General features: G+C 44.3%; 1 protein-coding gene across 2 annotated transcripts in view; it reads right to left on the reverse strand.

Annotated features, from left to right (window-relative positions):
• Nucleotides 1-4,620: 4,620 nt before the first annotated feature.
• Nucleotides 4,621-21,936, reverse strand: part of scn4ab (sodium channel, voltage-gated, type IV, alpha, b) — a 19,327-nt gene continuing 2,011 nt past the window's right edge. The window contains exons 4-31 of one of the 2 annotated variants that reach the window (XM_056401445.1): nucleotides 21,077-21,195; nucleotides 20,764-20,853; nucleotides 20,080-20,208; nucleotides 19,318-19,409; nucleotides 18,919-19,188; nucleotides 18,773-18,836; nucleotides 18,520-18,661; nucleotides 17,971-18,171; nucleotides 17,791-17,884; nucleotides 16,514-16,752; nucleotides 15,530-15,601; nucleotides 15,338-15,439; nucleotides 14,891-15,247; nucleotides 14,486-14,684; nucleotides 14,051-14,316; nucleotides 13,617-13,725; nucleotides 13,386-13,540; nucleotides 11,576-11,749; nucleotides 11,363-11,485; nucleotides 10,538-10,822; nucleotides 10,248-10,301; nucleotides 9,918-10,055; nucleotides 9,703-9,807; nucleotides 9,344-9,614; nucleotides 8,342-8,963; nucleotides 8,106-8,250; nucleotides 7,925-8,002; nucleotides 4,621-7,648 (exon numbers count right to left, since the gene is read on the reverse strand). In XM_056401445.1, coding sequence (XP_056257420.1) covers nucleotides 7,301-7,648; nucleotides 7,925-8,002; nucleotides 8,106-8,250; nucleotides 8,342-8,963; nucleotides 9,344-9,614; nucleotides 9,703-9,807; nucleotides 9,918-10,055; nucleotides 10,248-10,301; nucleotides 10,538-10,822; nucleotides 11,363-11,485; nucleotides 11,576-11,749; nucleotides 13,386-13,540; nucleotides 13,617-13,725; nucleotides 14,051-14,316; nucleotides 14,486-14,684; nucleotides 14,891-15,247; nucleotides 15,338-15,439; nucleotides 15,530-15,601; nucleotides 16,514-16,752; nucleotides 17,791-17,884; nucleotides 17,971-18,171; nucleotides 18,520-18,661; nucleotides 18,773-18,836; nucleotides 18,919-19,188; nucleotides 19,318-19,409; nucleotides 20,080-20,208; nucleotides 20,764-20,853; nucleotides 21,077-21,195 — 5,043 coding nt within the window. In that variant the 3' untranslated portion in view covers nucleotides 4,621-7,300. Of the gene's footprint in view, nucleotides 7,649-7,924; nucleotides 8,003-8,105; nucleotides 8,251-8,341; nucleotides 8,964-9,343; nucleotides 9,615-9,702; nucleotides 9,808-9,917; nucleotides 10,056-10,247; nucleotides 10,302-10,537; nucleotides 10,823-11,362; nucleotides 11,486-11,575; nucleotides 11,750-13,385; nucleotides 13,541-13,616; nucleotides 13,726-14,050; nucleotides 14,317-14,485; nucleotides 14,685-14,890; nucleotides 15,248-15,337; nucleotides 15,440-15,529; nucleotides 15,602-16,513; nucleotides 16,753-17,790; nucleotides 17,888-17,970; nucleotides 18,172-18,519; nucleotides 18,662-18,772; nucleotides 18,837-18,918; nucleotides 19,189-19,317; nucleotides 19,410-20,079; nucleotides 20,209-20,763; nucleotides 20,854-21,076; nucleotides 21,196-21,936 lie in introns of both variants that reach the window. The other variant, XM_056401444.1, reaches the window with a different exon arrangement.

Raw genomic sequence — 21,936 nt, forward strand, 5'->3', positions numbered from 1 at the left:
CAATATATTCTATGATAATATAATGAGTGATTATCACTAAAGATTTGTAAATTTTTGTTTATTGTTCTTGTATTTTGTGTCCTGACAGCTTTCAAATTTAAAACTCCAGAGATATAACACTGAAGAATATTGACTGTTTGACCGGATACACTGTAACAAGACCAGGTCTAACCAAGTCTATGTCTGTACAGTCAGTAGTTGAAGCTAGTGTCAGCTGGTTTTCTGTTTCCGTTGTCATAACAACAGAACAAGTTTGAAACAGTGACTGAAACACTAAAACTCCATGTTGACCAGCAGACAATTCTAAAATCCTGATTTTATAAAACCACAACATCGTCTGACAACGTCACTAAACATTGTCTCATATCCTGTTGTTGGTGTTTCTGTTGTTTACATGTTGTTCAGATCTGCTAGCTTCTTTAGCAGTTAGCGATATCTTCTTTCCCTCTCTCCCCTAACCCTAACCATCTCTCCCTCCTACACCTCTTGTTTCAGGCAGTCCCCAGACACTCTAGTTTCCCGGCTGCTCAGGAACTACAGGAAGTCAAGCTGCACTTCAACACACTGAGCCTCGCCTCAATTACAGCAAATAAACTATTTCAATTCCATGTGTCATTATTACTGCAGGAGGCAGAGGAATAACTAAACGTCAGACACACCGAGCAGAGGGAGAGGGAGGGAGAGCGAGAGAGAGGGGGAAAGAGAGAGCAAGAGAGAAGACATTGCTAACTGACAACAAAATGATTCGAACTGAACTGTTCCTCTGAAACAAGAAACTCTGTGTGTGCGTGTGTGTTAGTGTGTGATAGTGTGTGTGATGTAATCCTCAGTAATGTCACTTCTGTTGGCAGCTGTTGCTCTTCTTGTCTTTCTCTTTTAACTTTGGCTGTTGAGATGTGACAACAGCTGCTGCCCCACTGCCTCTGAGCCAGGCAGGAAGTGGAACCATCAACCTCATCACATCACACCCATCGAGTCAAATTTCATTTTTAAAGCCCAACATAACAAACCACAAATTAGCCTCAATGGGCTTTTAACAGTTTGTACATCATAAGACACCATCTGTCCTTGGGTCAGGATCCCTGAGTCCTGAATTTAAGGTAAACACAAGAAACTTGTGCTACAGAAAATGGACCAGACTCAGTGAATAGCTCCCTAAGCTTAACATGTCTTATGATAACTATTAATTTAGCTGTACAGACTAATGAGCAGTGATAACTAACATGTCTTTGGGGGTCATCAGGTGGGAACCTCCTTTCACCAGTGTTTTGTCTAGTTGGTCCCACGACACCTCCAGGAGGCTAGACAGTGATCACTGGCGTCCCAGAGTCACTCCCCTAATGCCAGCCATCACTGCTCCTCACACCACAACTATTTTCTTTATCTTGCCTATGCTACCACAAACAACACCATCATCAACTCCGACAAAACACACTAGCAGATTCAGCAAACAAACTCCCCTAAACAATTGGAGAAAGTGGTGGCCATTTTGAATGAGGGAGGTAGAGTCAAGGAGAGATGCCTTTTTGAGCTAAACTCTCCCCCGCAGGATTAGGCTGTGCTCTACCTCCCCCTACTCCCCCACTCTCCAAGACAATGAGGGAGGTAGAGTCAGGGAGATGTGCGTTTTTGGGCTAGCTCTCCCCCGCCGGATTAGGCTGTGCTCTACCCCCCCACCCCCACTCTCCAACACCACACCATTCAACTCACCTAAAACAAACAAACTCACCTAAACAGCCACAGACACACTACAAACCAATTCAAACAATACAAGCAAACAATACAGGCCACCTCACCTGGACTAACCGCATGGCCTCAAAGAGGCTCACACAGGCCACACCCCCCACTTAAAAACACTTCCTCGATTTCTTCCTTGCTTCTCCTATGAGTCTGTCTATCCTAAGTGCTCCCCCTGCTGGGCTCCCAGCTACCATTACTCCTTCTCATCCAAATCCACTGACTGGATCTTGCTGCCTCATCTGACATGTCTTTTACAATTTTCCTCACACTCTGTCCACTTGCTCCTAACTCCCTTACCAAAGAGACAACAGACCTTGCTACAAATCCTCTACATCCTACAAATCCTAACTTTCCATCCTCGCTGCTCTGCTTCTGCCCCTAACTCCACATACCTGAGCTTTTTCCTTTCATATGCTTCTTCAACTAAGGCCTCCCACGGAACAGTCAGCTCTATGAAATATACTTTCATTCTACTCCTAGACCACAAGACTATGTCAGGCCTTAGCTTTATACTGGCTATTTCCTGGGGAACAACAAGCTTTCTTCCTAAATCTACCTGCATTTCCCAATCACAAGCACCTTCTAAGCTGCCTTGCCTTCTTACCAACTTACCAAAGAATGTGCTTTAAAGTTGCAGTACCTGAACACAATGAACATAGTGGGTCTCCATTTACCCAGAGTTTTAGGTTCTGGGGAGTTGGCAATACATCATAAGTTGCCCCTATCAAAAATCTAATACTACTTTCCTCCATGCTCCAGAGTTCTTTCCAGCTAAGCTTTTTCTTGTCTACACCTTCCCAATTCACCCACTGTCCCTGCTTAGCCTGGGCCACTGCCTTTGCACCCCTTAATATTTCCTCCTGTCTACGAACCTGCTCCACGACTACCTTTCTCTTCTCCTTGGGACCTGCTCTACTCCACACCGGTTTGCCTGGGCCAAGCCCCAAGTCTCCCCGGCCTATTTGGACATTACCTACAATCTCTGTATGCCTGAGCGTTGCTTCCGCCTCCTGCACTGCCATTCTTGGATTCCACTTTCTCCCCTTGATTGGGTTTGGAACCACCTTACTAACTACTGTATCTTTACTCCCAGATAACAGGAGCTCTGTCCTAACCTTGGTACATTTAAACTCCTCCACTAGACTAGTTACTGGGAGCTGAAGTATGCCTTTCCCATACAGTGCCACCGTGCTTAAACATCTAGGAACACCTAGCCACTTCCTAATGTAAAAGCTAACTAATCTTTCCATTTTTTCTGCAGCAGATAATGGAATCTCATATACAGACAGTGGCCACATCAGCCTGGGAAATAACCCAAACTGCAGACACCACAGCTTCAACTTTCCTGGAAGCCCTGATTTATCTATTCTATCCAGTCCCTCAGCAACATCTTTTCTGAAACTGCACTACTTGTTCTCCATCATTCAAGTCTGCCTTGTACCACCTACCTAGACTCTTTACTTATTTTTCCCTAATTATTGGAATTTCCTCTTTGTCTATTACAAACTTCCTATCACTTAACTTCCCTCTGCTTATTGAGATACTTCTAGACTTACTAGGCTTGATTTTCCTACTAGCCCACTTTAAGTTTTTATTATGTCTCTCAAGTATTCTTTTCATACATGGAACCGTTGTAGTTATCAACGTCATGGCCTCTCTCCACCTACAACCCACTTAGAAGCTCTAATGATTACGTGCCCCCTGCCATAATGCCTATTTCTAGCCTAGGCCATCCTGTTGTAAAGCCTGCTGTACTTAAGCATAGCCTAATATCTTGGAAATACGATTTTACTAAATTAACCACTACTCCAGGCACTTTAAAATAATCAAATGCCTCCCAAATAAGGCTTTGTGGCACTGAACCAAACGCATTTGCTAAATCCAAAAATATGCAAGTCTCTTTTCTCTGTCTTGGCTGCCTGAATCTGATGCCAAATCATGCTAGTGTGCTCTAAACACCCTGCGAAACCTGGTATTCCTGCGTTCTGTACTGCAGTATCAATTAAGCTTTTCCTTTCTAAATAACTAGTTAATCTCTGTGCGACTACGCTAAAGAAGATCTTCCCCTATACATTTAGGAGAGAGATCATTCGAAACTGACTCAGATCTGAGGATTCCTTCTCCTTGGAATAAAAACACCTCCTGCCCTACGCCATGCTCTGGGAATAACCTGTTTCTCCCAAACTATTCTTAATTGCCTCCACAAAAACACCATCTGGCCCTGGGGCTGAAGAAGCCTTTGCACGCCTGACTACCTCCTCAACCTCCTTCCACCTGGGTGGTCTAACATCCATCTCATGATCTATCTTTCCTACTGGTGGCATGTCAGGTGGAAGGCCTATTACTCTATTCTGCTCAAAATCTGAATACGTGATTCTTAGATATTTTTCTACTTCTAACTTTGTTGCCTTAAGCTGCCCTCCCTTTTCCTGGTTAAACAATCCTTTAACAAACTTGAAAGGGTCCCTGTAAAACGCTGTCCTTACATACTCTTTATTCTTTCTCTTTTTCCTAAGATATTCAGCCCTTCTAAGTACTGCTAGTCTGCCTCTCAAATCTTCTTGCAACACATTAATCCCCCCCCTTCCTCTGTTGCCCTTTTCCACTGCTTTTACTCGCATATCCAGCTCATAGACATGTCCGTTCCAGTGTCCGTTGCCGTATAGTCTGCCTGTGAGCCATATTCCACCCCTGCTCTCGCTGACCCTTGGGGTATTTTTCTTAAGTAAAACGTAGCTTATGCTGGCTGTGACAAAGATGCTAGGCCTCGCCACTGAAAATGTACTGGTGGAAACATATGTGAAAATGTACAGGTGTAAACATCAGGTGAACATGTACAGGTGTAAACATCAGTTGAGCTTGAAAAACAACAACAGAACATTTTTCAGTTGGAAACTTTAATCACTTTGTTTTTCAGGTCACAGCTGTCATTCATCATCCCAAACATCAAAACTGACTAATCAGCTGATGACTCTGACACTTAACCACCAATCACATGAAGAGATGGTTTCTGTTTGAATGTGTTTTTGGTTGATGACTGAAATCAGGTCTGAGTTTAAAACAAGCTCAAGACATTTTCATGTTTTATTCTATGATATAAAATCAGTCTGTAAATACTCAAGTCCTGATTTCTTGAAGCTTTTACATCACGGTTGCTAACGAGTGTCTAAATGAGACTACAGAGGTCGTTGTCATGTTGAACATGAAAATCCATCTACTCACCAGTCCACCTTTACAGCCTCGTTGTGTTTATACAAACTGTCACTAATTCTGTCAGAGGAAAGGCTTTTGTAGAAGAGATCAGAGCTAAATCAAACTACAAGTTGAAGTTTAGTGGTGGTGACGCTGAAGTCGTGACCGTGGTGTTGAAGTCGTGACCATGTTGTAGTTGGTTTTAATATTACCTTTTTACTTCTTCTGATTGTATTGAGGCTTCAAACATCATAACATGGTGTTCATTAGTGAAGATGATCCTGCTGAACTAAACCTGTCAGGATCAGAAACTGTTGTTTATTTTGTCTAATAATCCCAAAAAACAGTGGAAACATCCCATTGGCTGTTTGTGGATGGAACCAGGGAGATGCTAACGTCAGGGTTGGACTACAAAAACATCGTCCCTGCAGCTCTGTATGAAGTAAAGAAACGAAAAACATGAATACTATAATTTAGTGATAAACCAATCTTCATACAAAAAAAAATAAAATAAAGAAATTTAAAAAGAAGGAAAGAAAAAGAAAGAAAAAATGTAGGATCTGAAGATAAAATCATTCATGAATGATCAATTTCCAATACGTTAGTCTAAACCAGCTCTGATTGGCTGTTACCTGGTCCATTGTATACTCCTATTAGCCGGTTCACCTTATCATCACAGCAGTATACTGTCATCTGTGAAGAAGAACAGCAGCTGAAGCGACAATCAGAGTGAATGTAAGGAAAGTGAAAGTTCATAAATGCAGGTGATTGATAACAGGTGATTCACTGTGTCACACATGATGTAGGCAGATTAAATCAAACTGTAGATGACTGAAATGTAAAATAACAACATTTCTATTTATAAAAACAAAAATACTGTTTCCTTCTCATCAGTCATGTGTTCAGATGCTGCGCTGTTATTGGCTGTCTGCAGTGGTGCAGGAAGTACTCAGATCCTTTACTAGTAAAAATACGAATACAGCAATATACAAAACTCCATGACAAGTAAAAGCAGAATGAACGTTCCTCCTGTGATTCATCAGATCATTGATCCTGACTGATGTCACTGTTGTAGCTGCTTTAACTATGTCACTTACTCTTAGACAGTTTAGTCCACTGCTTCCCACCCTGGGGGTTGGACCCCTCCAAAGGGTCACCAGATAAATCTGACAGGTCGTCAGATGATTCATGGGAGAGAAGAAGAAAAAAATAAAATCTGTTTCTTTGACTGAACTCTTTTCTTTTTGTGAAACATTGGATCATTTTACCTCTTTGAATCTTGAAGTGTTTGTTTATAGGGGCTTCTTGCCGGGACCAGCCATAACAGCCGTAAGTTGTGTTTACAATACAAGAGGTTATAACACGTCCTTTGAGACGCTACGTCTTCAGATCGGAGGCTACAGTGAAGAGATGAGTCATGGTTAGCTGGTTAGCATGCTAACTTCAGTAGAAGAAAAGATGTGACAGAGACGAGAGTTAACATTTGTGTTTGTTTCCACCTATGCAGACAGCTGTTGGTGGGTAAAGGAATGAAATTTGATGCTGAACTCACAATGTTTCTTCTAGACTGGTAAGTAAATTGCTGCTAATGCTAATGCTGATGTTAGTTTGGAGGTGAAATCTTTCTTTGGTTGAACTGATAACAACATGACAAGAGAAACAACCACACTGACTCATTGTAAAAGGTTTTGCAGTAGCAGTTTGCAAATATTTTTTTTTCTTTTTATTTACTGCTGCTGTCAAATAAACTTCCTGTAGTAGCAGTATTTCCCTCTGAAATGAGTAAAGTTATAAAGTAGCATAAAATGGAAATACTCAAATAAAGTACAAGTAAATAAAATGTACTACAGTACTTGAGTAAATAGTCTGAGTTACATTCCAGCACCTGGTGTCTCTGTCAGTCACCAGTGAAGCTGTTATGAATGACTTGTTTGTTTTTGTCTGATGTTTGAATAAAGATTTAAATGATTTATTGTTTGAGGGGAGCAGTTGTACACTGAATACTGTCATTGGTCATTTCAAATGTCCATCAAAAGACTTTTCTGGTCAAAGCTCCTCAACATTTTGAAAACACTGTGGAGCAGCTGTGAAGCGATTTGACTCATCAGCTGATAATCAGCTGGTCTGGGACTAATGACTAATAACATAATAATAATGATGTGTTTTATTAGTGTCACTAACAACCTGTTTAAGTATTAAATCGATATAATATGACATACAGTGTCTTCAGCACTGACACAGATGAATAGGATTGTCATCAGTCATCGATCTGCTGAGAGAGGTTTGTCTGCTGCCCCTCCACAAGGTGACGCTCCACAAGAGAGCAGAACAAAGGAAGAAAAGGAGAACCAGTAAACATCAGTCGTCATCACACGATCGATTCCCTCAGGTTCTCATCTTGCAGAAAGTCGGGGGTGCTCAGGGGAGGAGTGGCATGGAGGAGTAACTCACTCTGAAGCTCCACTCGGGCTGGAGGAGGTTGCTCCTCTGTGTCCTGGCTGTCTCCATACAGCTGACTGATTCGTTTAAAGAGAAGTCCTTCTGTCTCTGGGGGCGAATCCTCGTCTCGCCGTCTATCTGTCTTCTCGCGGTATTTGTAAGATGCCAATTTGACCGTCCGCCGAAGAAGGTGTTTCCTGTACGCTTGCTGGATCACCATCGCCGCCACCTCCTCCTGTTTTCTCCGCAGGGTGCTGCTGATCGGTTCATAAGACACCTGCAGTGACAATAAACATCTGTTACTTGGACCATGGGGCTGAAGCCAATCAATATTAATAAAGAAAATATTTCATCAATAGAAAAATATTGATTTTGGCCAATGACTGATGTTTTCTTCTTGAGCTACACTCAACACTGAACGTGAAAAAGTCCAGGTGAGTTCACACCTGAAGGTTTCCTGTCTGACAGACTTTATGTACAGAATGAATAAATATGATGACAACAAAAGTTGTGAGATTTGATATGAATGAAGAAAGAAAACAGGAAAAAAAACCTTTGAGGGGTTGTTAGCCATGAATTTCTCCTCCATGCTGGCTTTGAGTGTATCCATTGCTCCTGAATCCCCCAACACCTGCACACATATAATATAATATAATATAATATAATATAATATAAGATAAGATAAGATAAGATAAGATAAGATAAGATAATAATATGTGATCAGGTGATGTTACCTGTGCAGTGAGTGCCAGCAGAATGTCAAGACAATGGATCTTGTCTCCAGGAACCAGAGGCAGATCCATGTGGATCAGTTTGATGGTGTTGGGTTTGGGAATCCTCAGAGGATCCTGGAGAGTGTCGCAGAAGTCTGACAGTTTACTGTGGTAATAAGGAGAGACCATTAGAGTCCAGAGACAGATTAAGATCAGTAAGAACCCAGATTAAGAAGTACACATGCGGTGGGACTCACCTGTACTGTATAAACTGTGAGGCATCGGGGTCAAACTTCTCCCAGGTTTCATAAAACATCTCAAAGTCATCCTCACACAGCGGGTCGGTGCTCTCCTCTGTGGCCACGTTGAAGTTCTCCAGGATGATGGCGATGTACATGTTGACCACCACCAGGAAGGACATAATAATGTAGGTGGTGAAAAAGACAATGCCCACCGCCGGGCTGCCACAGTTCCCTCTCACCATTGATCCAGGGTTCTCGATGTCTGGGTCACAGTCTGGCGCTGTGTTCATGATGGGACTCAGCAGGCCGTCCCATCCGGCTGATGTGGTGATCATAAACAAACAGATCATGCTGTTCCCAAAGCTCTCAAAGTTAAAAATGTCATCTATCATGGCCTCCTTCCTCACATAGGCAAAATTTGACATTCCGAAGATGGAGAAGATGAACATGATGAGGAAGAGGAGCAGACCAATGTTGAAGAGGGCAGGAAGTGACATCATCAGGGCAAACAGAAGCGTCCGGATTCCCTTAGCTCCTCGGATAAGACGAAGGATTCGACCGATACGAGCCAATCGGATCACACGAAAGAGAGTGGGCGAAACAAAATACTTCTCTATGAGGTCAGCGAGGAGAAGGCCTGAAGGAAGGAAGGGAGGGAGGGAGGAAGGAGAGAAAGAAAGAGGGGATTATTGTGGATTAAAAAATAGACAAAATGTAAATTAAAAAAGGACTCATACCCTTGCACTCCATCTCTCTCAAATCAAATAAGCCATTTCCTGATATAATACAGGTTAATGAATGGCGAGGACAGCGCAGCAGTGCAGTGGTTCACACCACTGCCTCACAGCAAGATGGTTATCGGTTCTAGAGACATGTAGGTTAGGTTAATAGGCTGTAGGTGTGAATGTGAGTGTGTTGGCCCTGTGATAGACTAGAGACCTGTCTAGGGTCAACCCTTTCTGGGTTGGCTCATACCACTCCCTGATGACATCACCAGACACTGATTGGCCAACTCACCTACAATGGACAGGATGACCACTACAAAGTCGAAAATGTTCCAGCCAACGGCAAAGTAGTGCTGCCTGAGTGCGATGATCTTTAGAGAGCACTCAGTGGTGAAGACGATGATGAAGACCAGGTTGACCCAGTACAAGATGGTCTCTTTCTCCAGGCTCTGCTCGTCCGTCTCCACCATCATGGTCACCATGTTGAGGCAGATCAACACCATGATGAAGATGTCGAAAAACTGTTTAGTGACCAAGTCAAAGACCAGACCCTGGAACTTGTTCTGCAAATACAGAAGGAGAACCTGAACCTTCAGACCTGTACTCACAGTCTGGATCTGATGAAGTTAGACAGGAAGTAACTGAACTTACATCAGGTCGTGGAACAGGTTTCTGAGGTTTCTTAGAGCCCAGTTTCTTCATGGCATTGTAATATTTTTTCTGCTCCTCTGTCATGAAAATATCTGTTCCTCCCAAGTAAAGATGAAAGAAAAAACAAAATTAACACACAGAGAGAAAAAATATTCATCATCATGGCTTCATATGGACAAAGCTATCTTTGAGCCTATCAGTGAGTAGAAACATATCTTGGCTTTCTGCTGGTTGAAGTTGTCGATGATGACTCCGATGAAGAGGTTGAGGGTGAAGAAGGAGCCAAAGATGATGAAACAGACGAAGTACAGGTACATGTACAGGTTACCCTCGTACACCGGCTGGTCCTCCACCTACAAAATAGGTAGCCATGTTCAGCAGAGACAAGTCAGACAAGTTATAGGTCTAATCTTTGACCACTGTGATGGAAACAATGGTTTCATAGTACGAGCATCAGCACCTCTATCAGTACAAGTATCTGAAACAGTTCTAGAGTCAGTAATACTTTCAGTCTCAGTAACAGTGTCATTTCCAGTAGTACTGACCTCTCTGGAGTCCACTGCAGCGTACATGATGTCCATCCAGCCTTTAAATGTGGCCTGAAACACAAAACTCATTCACATCAATTTACAGCTGAATAAAAGTCTGGTCGTCTGCAAACAGTGACACTCAGCATGTCGGATACAGCAGCGTACAGCAGTCTGATCCTCCGCTGTACTGCTGTTAGTTGATATTGAAATTGATGCTATAAATGTCATGCCTGATGGTCTTGCTATTTCATGTATTAGATTGAATATCTCAGTGTTTGTCAGTGAAGTCACAGGTGTTGACTGACCACTTGCAGCAGCGACAGGTAGCCCATTCCCACATTGTCGTAGTTGACCTTCAGGTTCTTCCAGCGGACCTCAGAGAAGTTTTCATTGATCAGAGCGAAACACTCGGTCTTGTTGTTGATGTCCGCAGGGTGAAACATCTCCTCTGACGTCTCATTGAAACAGTAATAAAACTTTCCTGCAAACAAATTCACTCCCATGATGCTGAAGATCAGCCAGAAGATCAGACACACCAGCAGCACGTTAAAGATGGAGGGGATCGCTCCAACCAGAGCATTCACCACCACCTGCAGACACACAGACAGGGAGACAGGTAAATACACTAAAACTAACAACTTTATGCCTATGTACCTTTCAGTTACAAAGTGCTTTACAAAGACATTAAAATAGAATGAAATGAGAAACAAAAACACAATGGCACTAAATCACAGAAAACATAAAAAACTCTTGTTAGAATAGATTTAAATGAAGAAACTCCTTTTCTTCCAGATTTGAGAGACACACTATCCCCTTCTGGTTTTCAGCCTCAAGCCAGGAACGACTACCAAACCCCGAACAGAGGCTCATTGGAGCTAACAGGTAAGATACAGAGACAGACATGTCTCAGAAGTGAAGATGTACAGGAGACCAGTGTACAGATTATCAGGGTCATGTTCTGTTGGATCCTGTGAGAACCAGGACCAGATGAAGTCTGGACGGTTGTATTGACTCTGACAGGAATATAGAGAGTTACAATCATCTGACCTGGGTGTAAGTGGGCAGACAGACAGATTACCCTCTGATGTACCTGTCTGTCAGTATGTCAGTGTTCAAAGTGCCTGTCTCACCCTCATGCCCTCAAAGCGGGACAGGGCCCTCAGAGGCCTCAGAGCTCTTAGAGTCCTCAGAGACTTGATGGCTCCCAGCTCAGAGTATCCCAGGATGTTGGCTGTCAGAGACACTAGAGACACCTGCAAGACAAATCACACCTGGTAACATCATATCACTGGTGACCACCTGAAGATTTTACCAAGAACCACTATGATTGATCGTGTTCTTACGTCTACAATAAGGAAGTCCAGCCAGCACCAGGCGTTGGTGAAGTAGATCTTGAATCCGTAGGCGATCCACTTGAGAATCATCTCTACCACAAACACGTAGGTGAATACCTGGTCTGCATACTCCAGAACAATCTTTATGACCCGACGCTGCTCCAGGTAGATGTCCTCAAATGCCTGTTTATAACAGACCAAAATTAGCACCTGGACAGGTCTGACCTCACTGCAGATTTGTTCTGTTTGTTCTGACTGGTCTTACTGGTTTTTGTTTTTATTTTCATTCACATATTTGATCATCCACTGTCTTTTTATTGTCTCGTTTCTCATTTTTACTTATATTATAAACCACTTTGAGCTGAGATTCTTTATAAACAAAGTTTATTATAATGCGATTATATAACATTTGTCATGCCTTCTGCCCCTGCTCCCTAGTTGTGTGTTCAAGTCTGATTACAGATGGGAGACTGCTGTGCTGGAGTCGGGGCCTCTCATCTACTGCTCATCACACAATAAACACTCTTGTTACCTGACCTCTGCCTCTGCCTCCTTCCCTACTCCTGAGTCCGTCTACCCGGCCTTGACAATATTGTAAAGAGCCTTGAGATAATGTATGTTATGATTTGGTGACATATAAATAAAACTGAATTGAATAGACTTGAAAATCATTCTGTTCATTATCCTCTTGTTATTTTATTTTTGTTTTATTTTGTGTTATTGTATTCTCTGTTACTTCTGGTTGTGTGATGTCATCATATGATATGATGTCATATGATGTGTTGTCATGTTATCTAGTGTTGTGTGACACTGTCATTGTCCATCAGTGGCGATTGCTCTAAGACTGCAAGGGAAGCTCAGCTTCCCCTAAAATGTCAACAAAATAAGTGTCAAATATGTGCTGTTGTCTGAACATTTCATTGACTAAATATGCGCTAGAACACGTTCATCTTTTGTTCAGAATCAGCTGCTTATCACAGGTAACCGACACGACTTCTTCTCATTCATCCCGCAGCGCCACAGAGCTTTACACAGTGTAGACGCCGAGCGTCTCCTGACTTCAATGGGGAAGCAGAGAGTGGGTTGTTCCACTGCAGCCAAACTAGACGGTCATTGGATAAATGCTGGGCTTTGTCCCGCCCATCGGACGCTCAGCGTCTCTGGGGGTCTATGGGACAGTGGGCTGGCCCTGACGCTCGGCTTCTACTTGATGATTGGATGATCTGTCTGAGGCTGAGTCCCTTTTTGATTGACAGCGAAATGAGCGAATCAGCAATCTTGAAGTATAAGCATCCACCGGAGCAGTTTTCAAGTTTTTCATTATGTTGTTCGGAGTTGATCTGGAGACGTTACTGATCCTCAGCGACTTTGTCTTTGTCAAAAACGACTAGCGTTGTGTTTGGCGACTCTCTTCTGCCACTCTGCAAATTTACATATAAATAAACGGACACATTTTATGATGTAGGCAGAAAATGAGCTTCCCCTCATTATAAGACCAGCAGCCACCACTGTTATCCATAGTTTATTAAGTGTTAGTTAAATATAATCTCACCTTTGTAACCTGTTGTGGCCATGTTAGTAGTCACAGTGTCAGCCATGTTTGTAGTCCAGTGTTAGCCATGCCAGCCGTATTGTCTCCATATGGTTAGTATGCACGTCGGACACATTCCTGCATTCAGATCTGACCTGCTCAGTCACATGACCAGATCAAACAGAACAAGCAGCACCAGGAGAAGCGAGCTCTAAAATCACAAACATGTACCAACAAACTCTGATCACATCTCGTCAATAACCTGTAATAATTAAAAACAGTGTTTACCAGAGCTCCGCTGCTGAGCAGTATCATGAAGATGATGAAGGTCTCAAAGTAGTTGTGTTCCACAATGGAGAAACAGGTTCTCCTGAAGTTAGACCAGACCTTCCCTCTGCCCTGGGATGTGTCTATGTCCAGGCGCGGGCAGCGACGGTAACAGTCTGAAACATATAATCAGTTACATGACAAGGACTCAGGTGTGTGTGTGTGTGTGCGTGTGCGTGCGTGTGTTCATACTGTCAGTGCAGCAGTCCTCAGGTGTATTAGTATCCTGATCTTCATCGTCCTCTTCCTCTTGGACTTCAGGAAGTTTCTGTACTGTGCTGCAGGTTGACGACTCTTCACCCTGAACAAACACATCAGACAATAATCAAATAATCAATATTATTACAATGAATAACTTTATACATGTTCACATCTGACTGAGCTCAGCAGTTATACTAGTCCATGACCTGTGACCTGATCTGCGATCTCTGACCTGTAAATCACTGACTGCACTAAAACATGTTACCAGCTGTTTTCATGTTTATGAAAATGGTGAGTTTTAAACTGTCAGTAGAATAAAGTAGAATAGAGTAGAGTAGAGTAGGGTAGAGTAGAGTAGGGTAGAATAGAGTAGAGTAGGGTAGAGTAGAGTACAATATAATAAAGTAGGGTAGTTAGTAGTTTACTTTGGAAAGCTTTTCTTTCTTGTCTTCCTCTTCATCCTCTTCTTCATCTTCATTTTCAGGTGTCTCAAAGTCGGACTCAGACTCCGACTCGGACTCAGACTCCGACTCGGACTCCGCGATGGGCACCTTCAGGAAGGTGATGTTGTGGTAGTTGCTGCTCAGGTTGTCGTGGCTACAGCCGAGGGCATTGACCTCTGACACTGGCTGGTCTGAGGTCACAAAGGTCAAATGCAAAACCTCCTTTGTGTCGTTGTCGTCACCGTCGACTGTGAAGTCATGATGATTTCATTTAGTACAACAGCTGGTGATGTCACATGATCAGCTGATTATAATATTAGCTCCATGGAAACAAACCTAATGAAAACACCACACGACACTAAACCTTAACACAGAGGGAGACCAAAGTCTTTACTGTAGTTCCAGTTATGGTCCTACCAATGTGGTCTGGGTTGACATGCCTCTTCTTTCCCAAGACAGTCCAAATCTGCTCTAGGATCCAGGACTTGATCCAGGCCACGGCCCTGTTGATCCGATTTATGGCGATCTGCAAGTTGTTTTCACCTTCATCCTCTGGAGCTGCCAGATTATCACCGCTGAATGAGCTCAGCAACAAGGCCAGGAACAGGTTCAGGACCTGAAACAAGACCGGGAACAGATTCAGGACCTGTACCTTGAATTAGAAAATTTCAGACTTGGCTAACTTCTTTTTTTCATTGTCCCCAGTCAGTCTCATTCACACCAGAACCCCCAACCACTGACCCAGACCTGGGTCTGTTTCTGCCCTGGTGGCCTTTGGAGGATTAGTGACATACTGAACCAGGGTCAGGTCAGAAGACTCACAACAAGGTTTCCAATGACCAGGACCATCATGAACACAATCAGACACATGGTCTGACCCGAGACCTCCATGCAGTCCCACATGGTCTCGATCCATTCTCCACACAGGATCCTGAAGATGATGAGGAAGGCGTGGAAGAAGTCATTCATGTGCCAGCGAGGAAGCTCGCAGTCCCCCGAGATGCGACAGACGCAGTCTTTGTAGTTCTTCCCAAACAGCTGCATCCCGACGACGGCGAAGATGAAAACGATGATGGCGAGGACCAGAGTCAGGTTCCCCAGAGCCCCCACCGAGTTTCCAATGATCTTGATCAGCATGTTGAGGGTCGGCCAAGACTTGGCCAGCTTAAAGACACGCATCTGGACAGGTGAGGAGACAGGTAGACAGGTGAAGAGACAGGTAGACAGGTGAGGAGACAGGTAGACATGAAACCATGATGTTGCACTGACCAATCGGAATGAGCGCAGCACAGACAGGCCCTGAACGTTAGCCAATCCCAGCTCCACCAGACTCATGGTTACGATGATGCTGTCAAAGATGTTCCACCCCACCTGTAACCATGGTAACAGAACAGACACATGTCACAGTGGGAACAGCCATCGGTCGTCATCACTGAGCTGGTGACAAACAGGAAGCCTGACCTGGAAGTAGTAGTACGGGTCCATGGCCAGAAGTTTGAGCACCATCTCTGCTGTGAAGATCCCTGTGAAGACCTGCAAAGGGGTCAGTGGTCAGTGGTCAGAGGTCAGAGGTCAGCATGTCTACACTCTCACTGGTTGATGAAGGTCTTAGTGGTTCTGTCTTTACGCAGTAGGGGCAGTATCATCACTCTGACCCTGAGCACAGTGTAAAGAACAGACTCTGTGTCCATGGAAATGTTCAGGTCAAACTGTGATCATAAAGAACACGTTGCCATGGAGGAGCAGCTGTTGGAGGCAGAGACTCTCCCCGTTATGAACCTGTGGACAGTTTCCCTTAGAGGAAACTCACTGTTGAATTAAAAATGTGTCTTTTCTTCATGTTATACATTTAGGGGTCCGAGCCTGAGGGAGCTGGGAGCCTGTCCACCAACCAATGGTGCTATAAACAAGGAAAAAGCCCTACCTAGAGTGGGTCAGCCACTAATCAGAAGGTCGATGGTTCAATCCCTGTCTCTCTTTCTCTCTCGGCTGCTTCTGATCAAAACTGGCTTGTGTAACTTGTGCATTTTCTGAGCAACAAAAAATGCTCGGAAAATGCACTGCTTCCTGTAGCTAGCAGTCAAAACGGGTAGTGTTGCATATCTTTGGAGAAATTATTTCTATTGACATGAAACTTTCACATTTGTTCCCCATATCACTCTGAGGGTCTGTACAAAATGTGCTACTAATCAGCCACTAGGGGGCGCCCCAAACATGTTCAACTTGCGCCGCCTCGACAGGTGGCCGGGTACGATTACCTCAGGAGGCTTGGACCCCATTCATTCCTGCTTGCAGATCTAGTTGATTATGAAACTACTTTTAAAGTTAGCGTCAGTTAGATAAAAGATAGCTGACAGTTTAGTGTTAGAGTACATTAGGGTTAATGTACTCTTCATATGGCGACTTTAACATCATCCCGATCCAGGTTTTACCTGAGGCACTCACCAGGTTTCCGACACTCAGTAGCTCCTCAAACTGATCCGTCATTGGATAGTGCTCCATGGCCATGAAGACGGTGTTGAGGACGATGCAGATGGTGATGCCAAGGTCGAAGAATGGGTCCATGACGATGGTGTAGAGCCGTATTTTGAGCCACCGCCAGCAACCACAGCAGTTCCACTTCAGGAAGATGTCAGCAAAGGAATACCAACATGGAGGACACGGTCTCTGGTCATCCTCAAAGTCTGAAACACAAAGAGACACATGGTCATCGCCACCTTTCTGAGGAGTCATCACCTTCACATGTCCGAGGAGTCACCTCCACCTGTCTGAGGAGTCACCTCCACCTGTCTGAAGAGTCATCACCTTCACATGTCTGAGGAGTCATCTCCACCTGTCTGAGGAGTCACCTCCACCTGTCTGAAGAGTCATCACCTTCACATGTCTGAGGAGTCACCTCCACCTGTCTGAGGAGTCACCTCCACCTGTCTGAGGAGTCACCTCCACCTGTATGAGGAGTCACCTCCACCTGTCTGAGGAGTCATCACCTTCACATGTCTGAGGAGTCACCTCCACCTGTCTGAGGAGTCACCTCCACCTGTCTGAGGAGTCACCTCCACCTGTATGAGGAGTCACCTCCACCTGTCTGAAGAGTCATCACCTTCACATGTCTGAGGAGTCACCTCCACCTGTCTGAGGAGTCACCTCCACCTGTCTGAGGAGTCACCTCCACCTGTATGAGGAGTCACCTCCACCTGTCTGAGGAGTCACCGTCACATGTCTGAGGAGTCACCTCCACCTGTCTGAGGAGTCACCTCCACCTGTCTGAGGAGTCATCACCTTCACATGTCTGAGGAGTCACCTCCACCTGTATGAGGAGTCACCGTCACATGTATGAGGAGTCACCTCCACCTGTCTGAGGAGTCACCTCCACCTGTCTGAGGAGTCACCTCCACCTGTCTGAAGAGTCATCACCTTCACATGTCTGAGGAGTCACCTCCACCTGTCTGAGGAGTCACCTCCACCTGTCTGAGGAGTCATCACCGTCACATGTCTGAGGAGTCACCTCCACCTGTCTGAGGATTCACATCAGATGTGTTAGAAGAAACAGCTGATTGGCTGTGAAGAAGCCTCATTGTATCACACTCAATCATCAAAGACTGAACCTGGATCAGCAGACTGATTTTAAATATCTCTTCTTCGGTTAGAATGAGAAAGAGTGTCCTCAACTATTTGTGTGTGTGTGTGTGTGTGTGTGTGTGTGTGTGTGTGTGTGTGTATACCTTCCATAGCAGTGTGTTCTTGCTCGACTTCCTGTCCGTCAACAGGTGGGTGTGTTGAGTCTGGATTCTGGGAGGGTGTAGCCCTGCAGGTTGCCTGCTGGAACAACAGTGATAATAAAGGTTCAGCGTTTCAGTGTATGTTAATGTTTGTCTGTGTGTTTGTACTTGTTTGTGGGTCACCTCCTCCTCTCTCCTCTTCAGCGCCTCCAGGATCTCGGCGTACTCCTCCTCCTTCTGTTTGGCCTCGGCACACGTGGCCTCGTTCTGCTCGGCATACGCCATGGCAACCACAGCCAGGATCAGGTTAATGAGGTAGAACGAGCCGAGGAAAATGACGACCACGAAGAAAATCATATAGGTTTTACCTGCCGCTCGTAGTGTCTGCAGACAGACAGGTGAGAGACAGACAGGTTGTATATATATTTCCAGGTGCTTGAACTTTCTGAAACCCGTTCAGATAAAAAAACTTTTCATGTTTAATAGGACTGAGAGGAAACCTGCTCTCATTTACCTTTCCACGTGACCTATCAATCACTGTCTTCACTTGCTGTTTACTACATACTTCCTGTCCATTTGATTTGTCAACATAGAACAAAACAGTACAACATGTGCTGCCTGCTAACAATCCCGCAATGCAATGCACCTGATGAGCTTCTGTTACAGGGAGGAGTGAACGAGGTAGTGATTAACTAGTTAGGACCTGCCTCTGTACTGGGACCAGTTACTGACCAGCTGGAAGAGGTTTTCCCAGAAGTCCTGGGTCATCAGTCTGAACAGAGCCAGGAATGCCCAACCAAAAGAGTCGTAGCTGGTGTAGCCATAGTTTGGATTTCTCCCCACCTTTAGACAGACATAACCCTCGGGACAGACCCTGAACACATCATCATCATCATCATCACCACCATCACCATCACATCATCATCACCATCATCACCACCATCATCATCATCATTATTCTAGTCAGTCCTTCATGTGAACGTACCCGGCATCAGAGCTGTTTCCACAGAGTAGAGCATCGAGCTGCCCAGGCAGGTAGTAGTAGTTCCCTGCCACAGACAAATTCATTCATTCATTCATTTAGATGTTGATCTGACTGAGCTCAGTGTCATGACGAGAATCTTCTCATACCTGGATTATTGATGTACTCATAGAAAACAAAGTCACCGCTTCCTGTGTCATTGCCGTAGGTGTTGTTGCCATGGTAACTGATGTTGAGACTGACGTCAGGTGTGTGGTTACGAAGCTGTTGTGGCATCAGGACACACTTCTGTCTCAGGTTTCCCATGAAGAGCTGCAGACCAATCAGGGCAAAGACACTGAGGCAGAACACTGTCAGGATCATGACATCAGCCAACTTCTTGACTGATTGGATGAGAGCTCCCACAATAGTCTTTAAACCTGGAGGTGGGGGTATAAAATCATCAACTCATAAAAACAGAGTGTGTGTAAGAAGCAGAAGTCTCAGTAGCAGCTGTTTAAGGTGGACTTAAGGCATTAAATCCACCTTAAGATGTGACACACACTGACCGGGGATGACTGTGATGGTCTTCAGGGCTCGGAGAACTCTGAATGTTCTCAACGCAGAAACATTCCCCAAGTCTACAAACTCTGTAAGATACCTGAAAGAAAGAAGAAGACATCATCATCATCATCATCGCTGTCGTTGTCGACATTGCCTTCATAGTTATCGTCGCCTTCGTAGTCATCATCGTCATAGTCATCGCCATCATTGCCTTTGTCATTATTGTTGTTGTCGTCATTACCGTTGTCATCATTATTGCCTTCGTAGTCATCATGGTCATTGTCATTGTCGTTGTCTTTGTACTCATCGTCATTCATCACTGCGTCGTCATTGATTCTATCGCCTCGTAGTCATCATCGTCACAGCCATTTTCACCATCATTGTTGTTGTTCTCTGCATCTTCATCATCATAGTCCCCATCATTGTCATTGCCTCGGTAGTGATTGATGTCATTGCCATTGTCATTGCCTTGTAGTCATCATCATCGTCATCAATGCCTTTGTAGTCATCGATGTCACCTTCATTGTCATTGTCATCATCATTGTCGTCGTTGTTGTTAGCGTTATTGTAATCGTCGTCATCGTCGTCAGTGACTGTTCAACTTTCTCATTGTATAGAACTTGAAGTTTTTAAGCAGCAGTTTGGACTAAAAAGTTAAAAATGTACCAAGGGAATAGTGTTTGAAACAATGTGATTTTGTGAGTCTTTCTATCATAGATGTGTTTGTGTTTGTGTTTCAGTTTTTGATTATTGATATTGATTATTACGCCATGCTGATGACCATGAAATCCAGCCAGTTCCAGGGGTCTCTGAGGAAGGTGAAATCTCCCACACAGAATCCTCGGGAGAGAACTTTGACCGTCGCTTCAAACGTGTAGATGCCTGTGAAGACGTACCTGTTCAACGACAGGAAACACTTCAGACACTCATTCATTCTTTCATTCAGATACAAGAACAACTGTGATGGACGTTTCACATTAAGTGTATATCGTCATTAATGTTATTAGTGTTATTAGACTGAAATCAGCTGCAGGTTGTGAATAAAGTCACAGTGTTTCTGCAGAAACTTTACAGGAGAACCACTGTCTGAGTGATCACGGAAAGTCCTGCACTTGTGGACATATGGTCCAGAGAGACCACCAGAGTTCACTTGGAACCAGACCAGTCCTTTAGAGATGGGCTGAGTTCAAAGCATCTAAACACTGAGAGTTTCAATTCCTGAAAACAGAGAATTACAGCAGAACTCAAACATACCACAGGGGTCAAAGTTCAAACTGTTTGAACTTTAGTGACCTTTAGACAGAAGACAGACGACAGAAGAGGAAGACAGACTGGTTATTTGTCTCAGTCCTGAGGTCATGATCTGTAGTTTTCACATCAACTGTGTATAATGTCAGTGTGTAATTATGTGTGTATCAGTGTGTTTGTGTGTGTGTGTGTGTCAGACTCACTCCACAGTCTTGCTCCATGCTGGAGGATCACTCATCGTCATGAACGCACAGTTGGTCAGAATCGTCACCATGATGAACAAACTGAATAAAGTTTTGGCTTTAAGGAAGCTGATCATCAATCAATAACCTGCTGATCAAAGATCAATCACGAAGTAGAGCCAATTATACAACAAATATTTCTATCTTATTAATCCTGTCGAGTTTCACTGCAGCTGGCTGCCTGTGTTTGTTAGATCAATTAGTTGAACTCACTAGTCTTTGATCGAGTCTGTCTTAAGGAGCTATTGGTAGAGTGTGACATCATAAAGGATATGAGTGGATCAGGATCCTGATGGCGATGGTCCTCAGACGACTGAATGGACTCAGGGTGTAGCAGGCCGGGTCAGCGTTAAACCTGTAGATGATGTTTCCTTTACTGAGCACGATGAATGTCTGAAGACAGACAGGTCAGAGAGACAGGTCAGAGAGAGACAGGTGACAGAGAGACAGGTCAGAGAGAGACAGGTGAAAGAGAGACAGGTCAGAGAAAAAGACAGGTGAGAGAGAGAAGGGTGAGAGAGAGACAGGTGACAGAGAGAGAGACAGGTCAGAGAGAGACAGGTGAAAGAGAGACAGGTCAGAGAAAAAGACAGGTCAGAGAGAAAAGGGTGAGAGAGAGACAGGTCAGAGAGAGACAGGTGACAGAGAGACAGGTGAAAGAGAGACAGGTCAGAGAGAGACAGGTGAGAGAGAGAGACAGGTCAGAGAAAAAGACAGGTCAGAGAGAAAAGGGTGAGAGAGAGACAGGTCAGAGAGAGACAGGTGACAGAGAGACAGGTCAGAGAGAGACAGGTGACAGAGAGACAGGTGAAAGAGAGACAGGTCAGAGAGAGACAGGTGAAAGAGAGAAAGGTCAGAGAAAAAGACAGGTCAGAGAGAGAAGGGTGAGAGAGAAACAGGTCAGAGAGAGACAGGTGACAGAGAGACAGGTCAGAGAGAGACAGGTGACAGAGAGACAGGTGAAAGAGAGACAGGTCAGAGAGAGACAGGTGAAAGAGAGAAAGGTCAGAGAAAAAGACAGGTCAGAGAGAGAAGGGTGAGAGAGAAACAGGTCAGAGAGAGACAGGTGACAGAGAGACAGGTCAGAGAGAAAGACAGGTCAGAGAGAGAAGGGCGAGAGAGAGACAGGTCAGA

This window comes from Seriola aureovittata, chromosome 17, assembly GCF_021018895.1.
Source record: "Seriola aureovittata isolate HTS-2021-v1 ecotype China chromosome 17, ASM2101889v1, whole genome shotgun sequence".
Taxonomy (NCBI): domain Eukaryota; kingdom Metazoa; phylum Chordata; class Actinopteri; order Carangiformes; family Carangidae; genus Seriola; species Seriola aureovittata.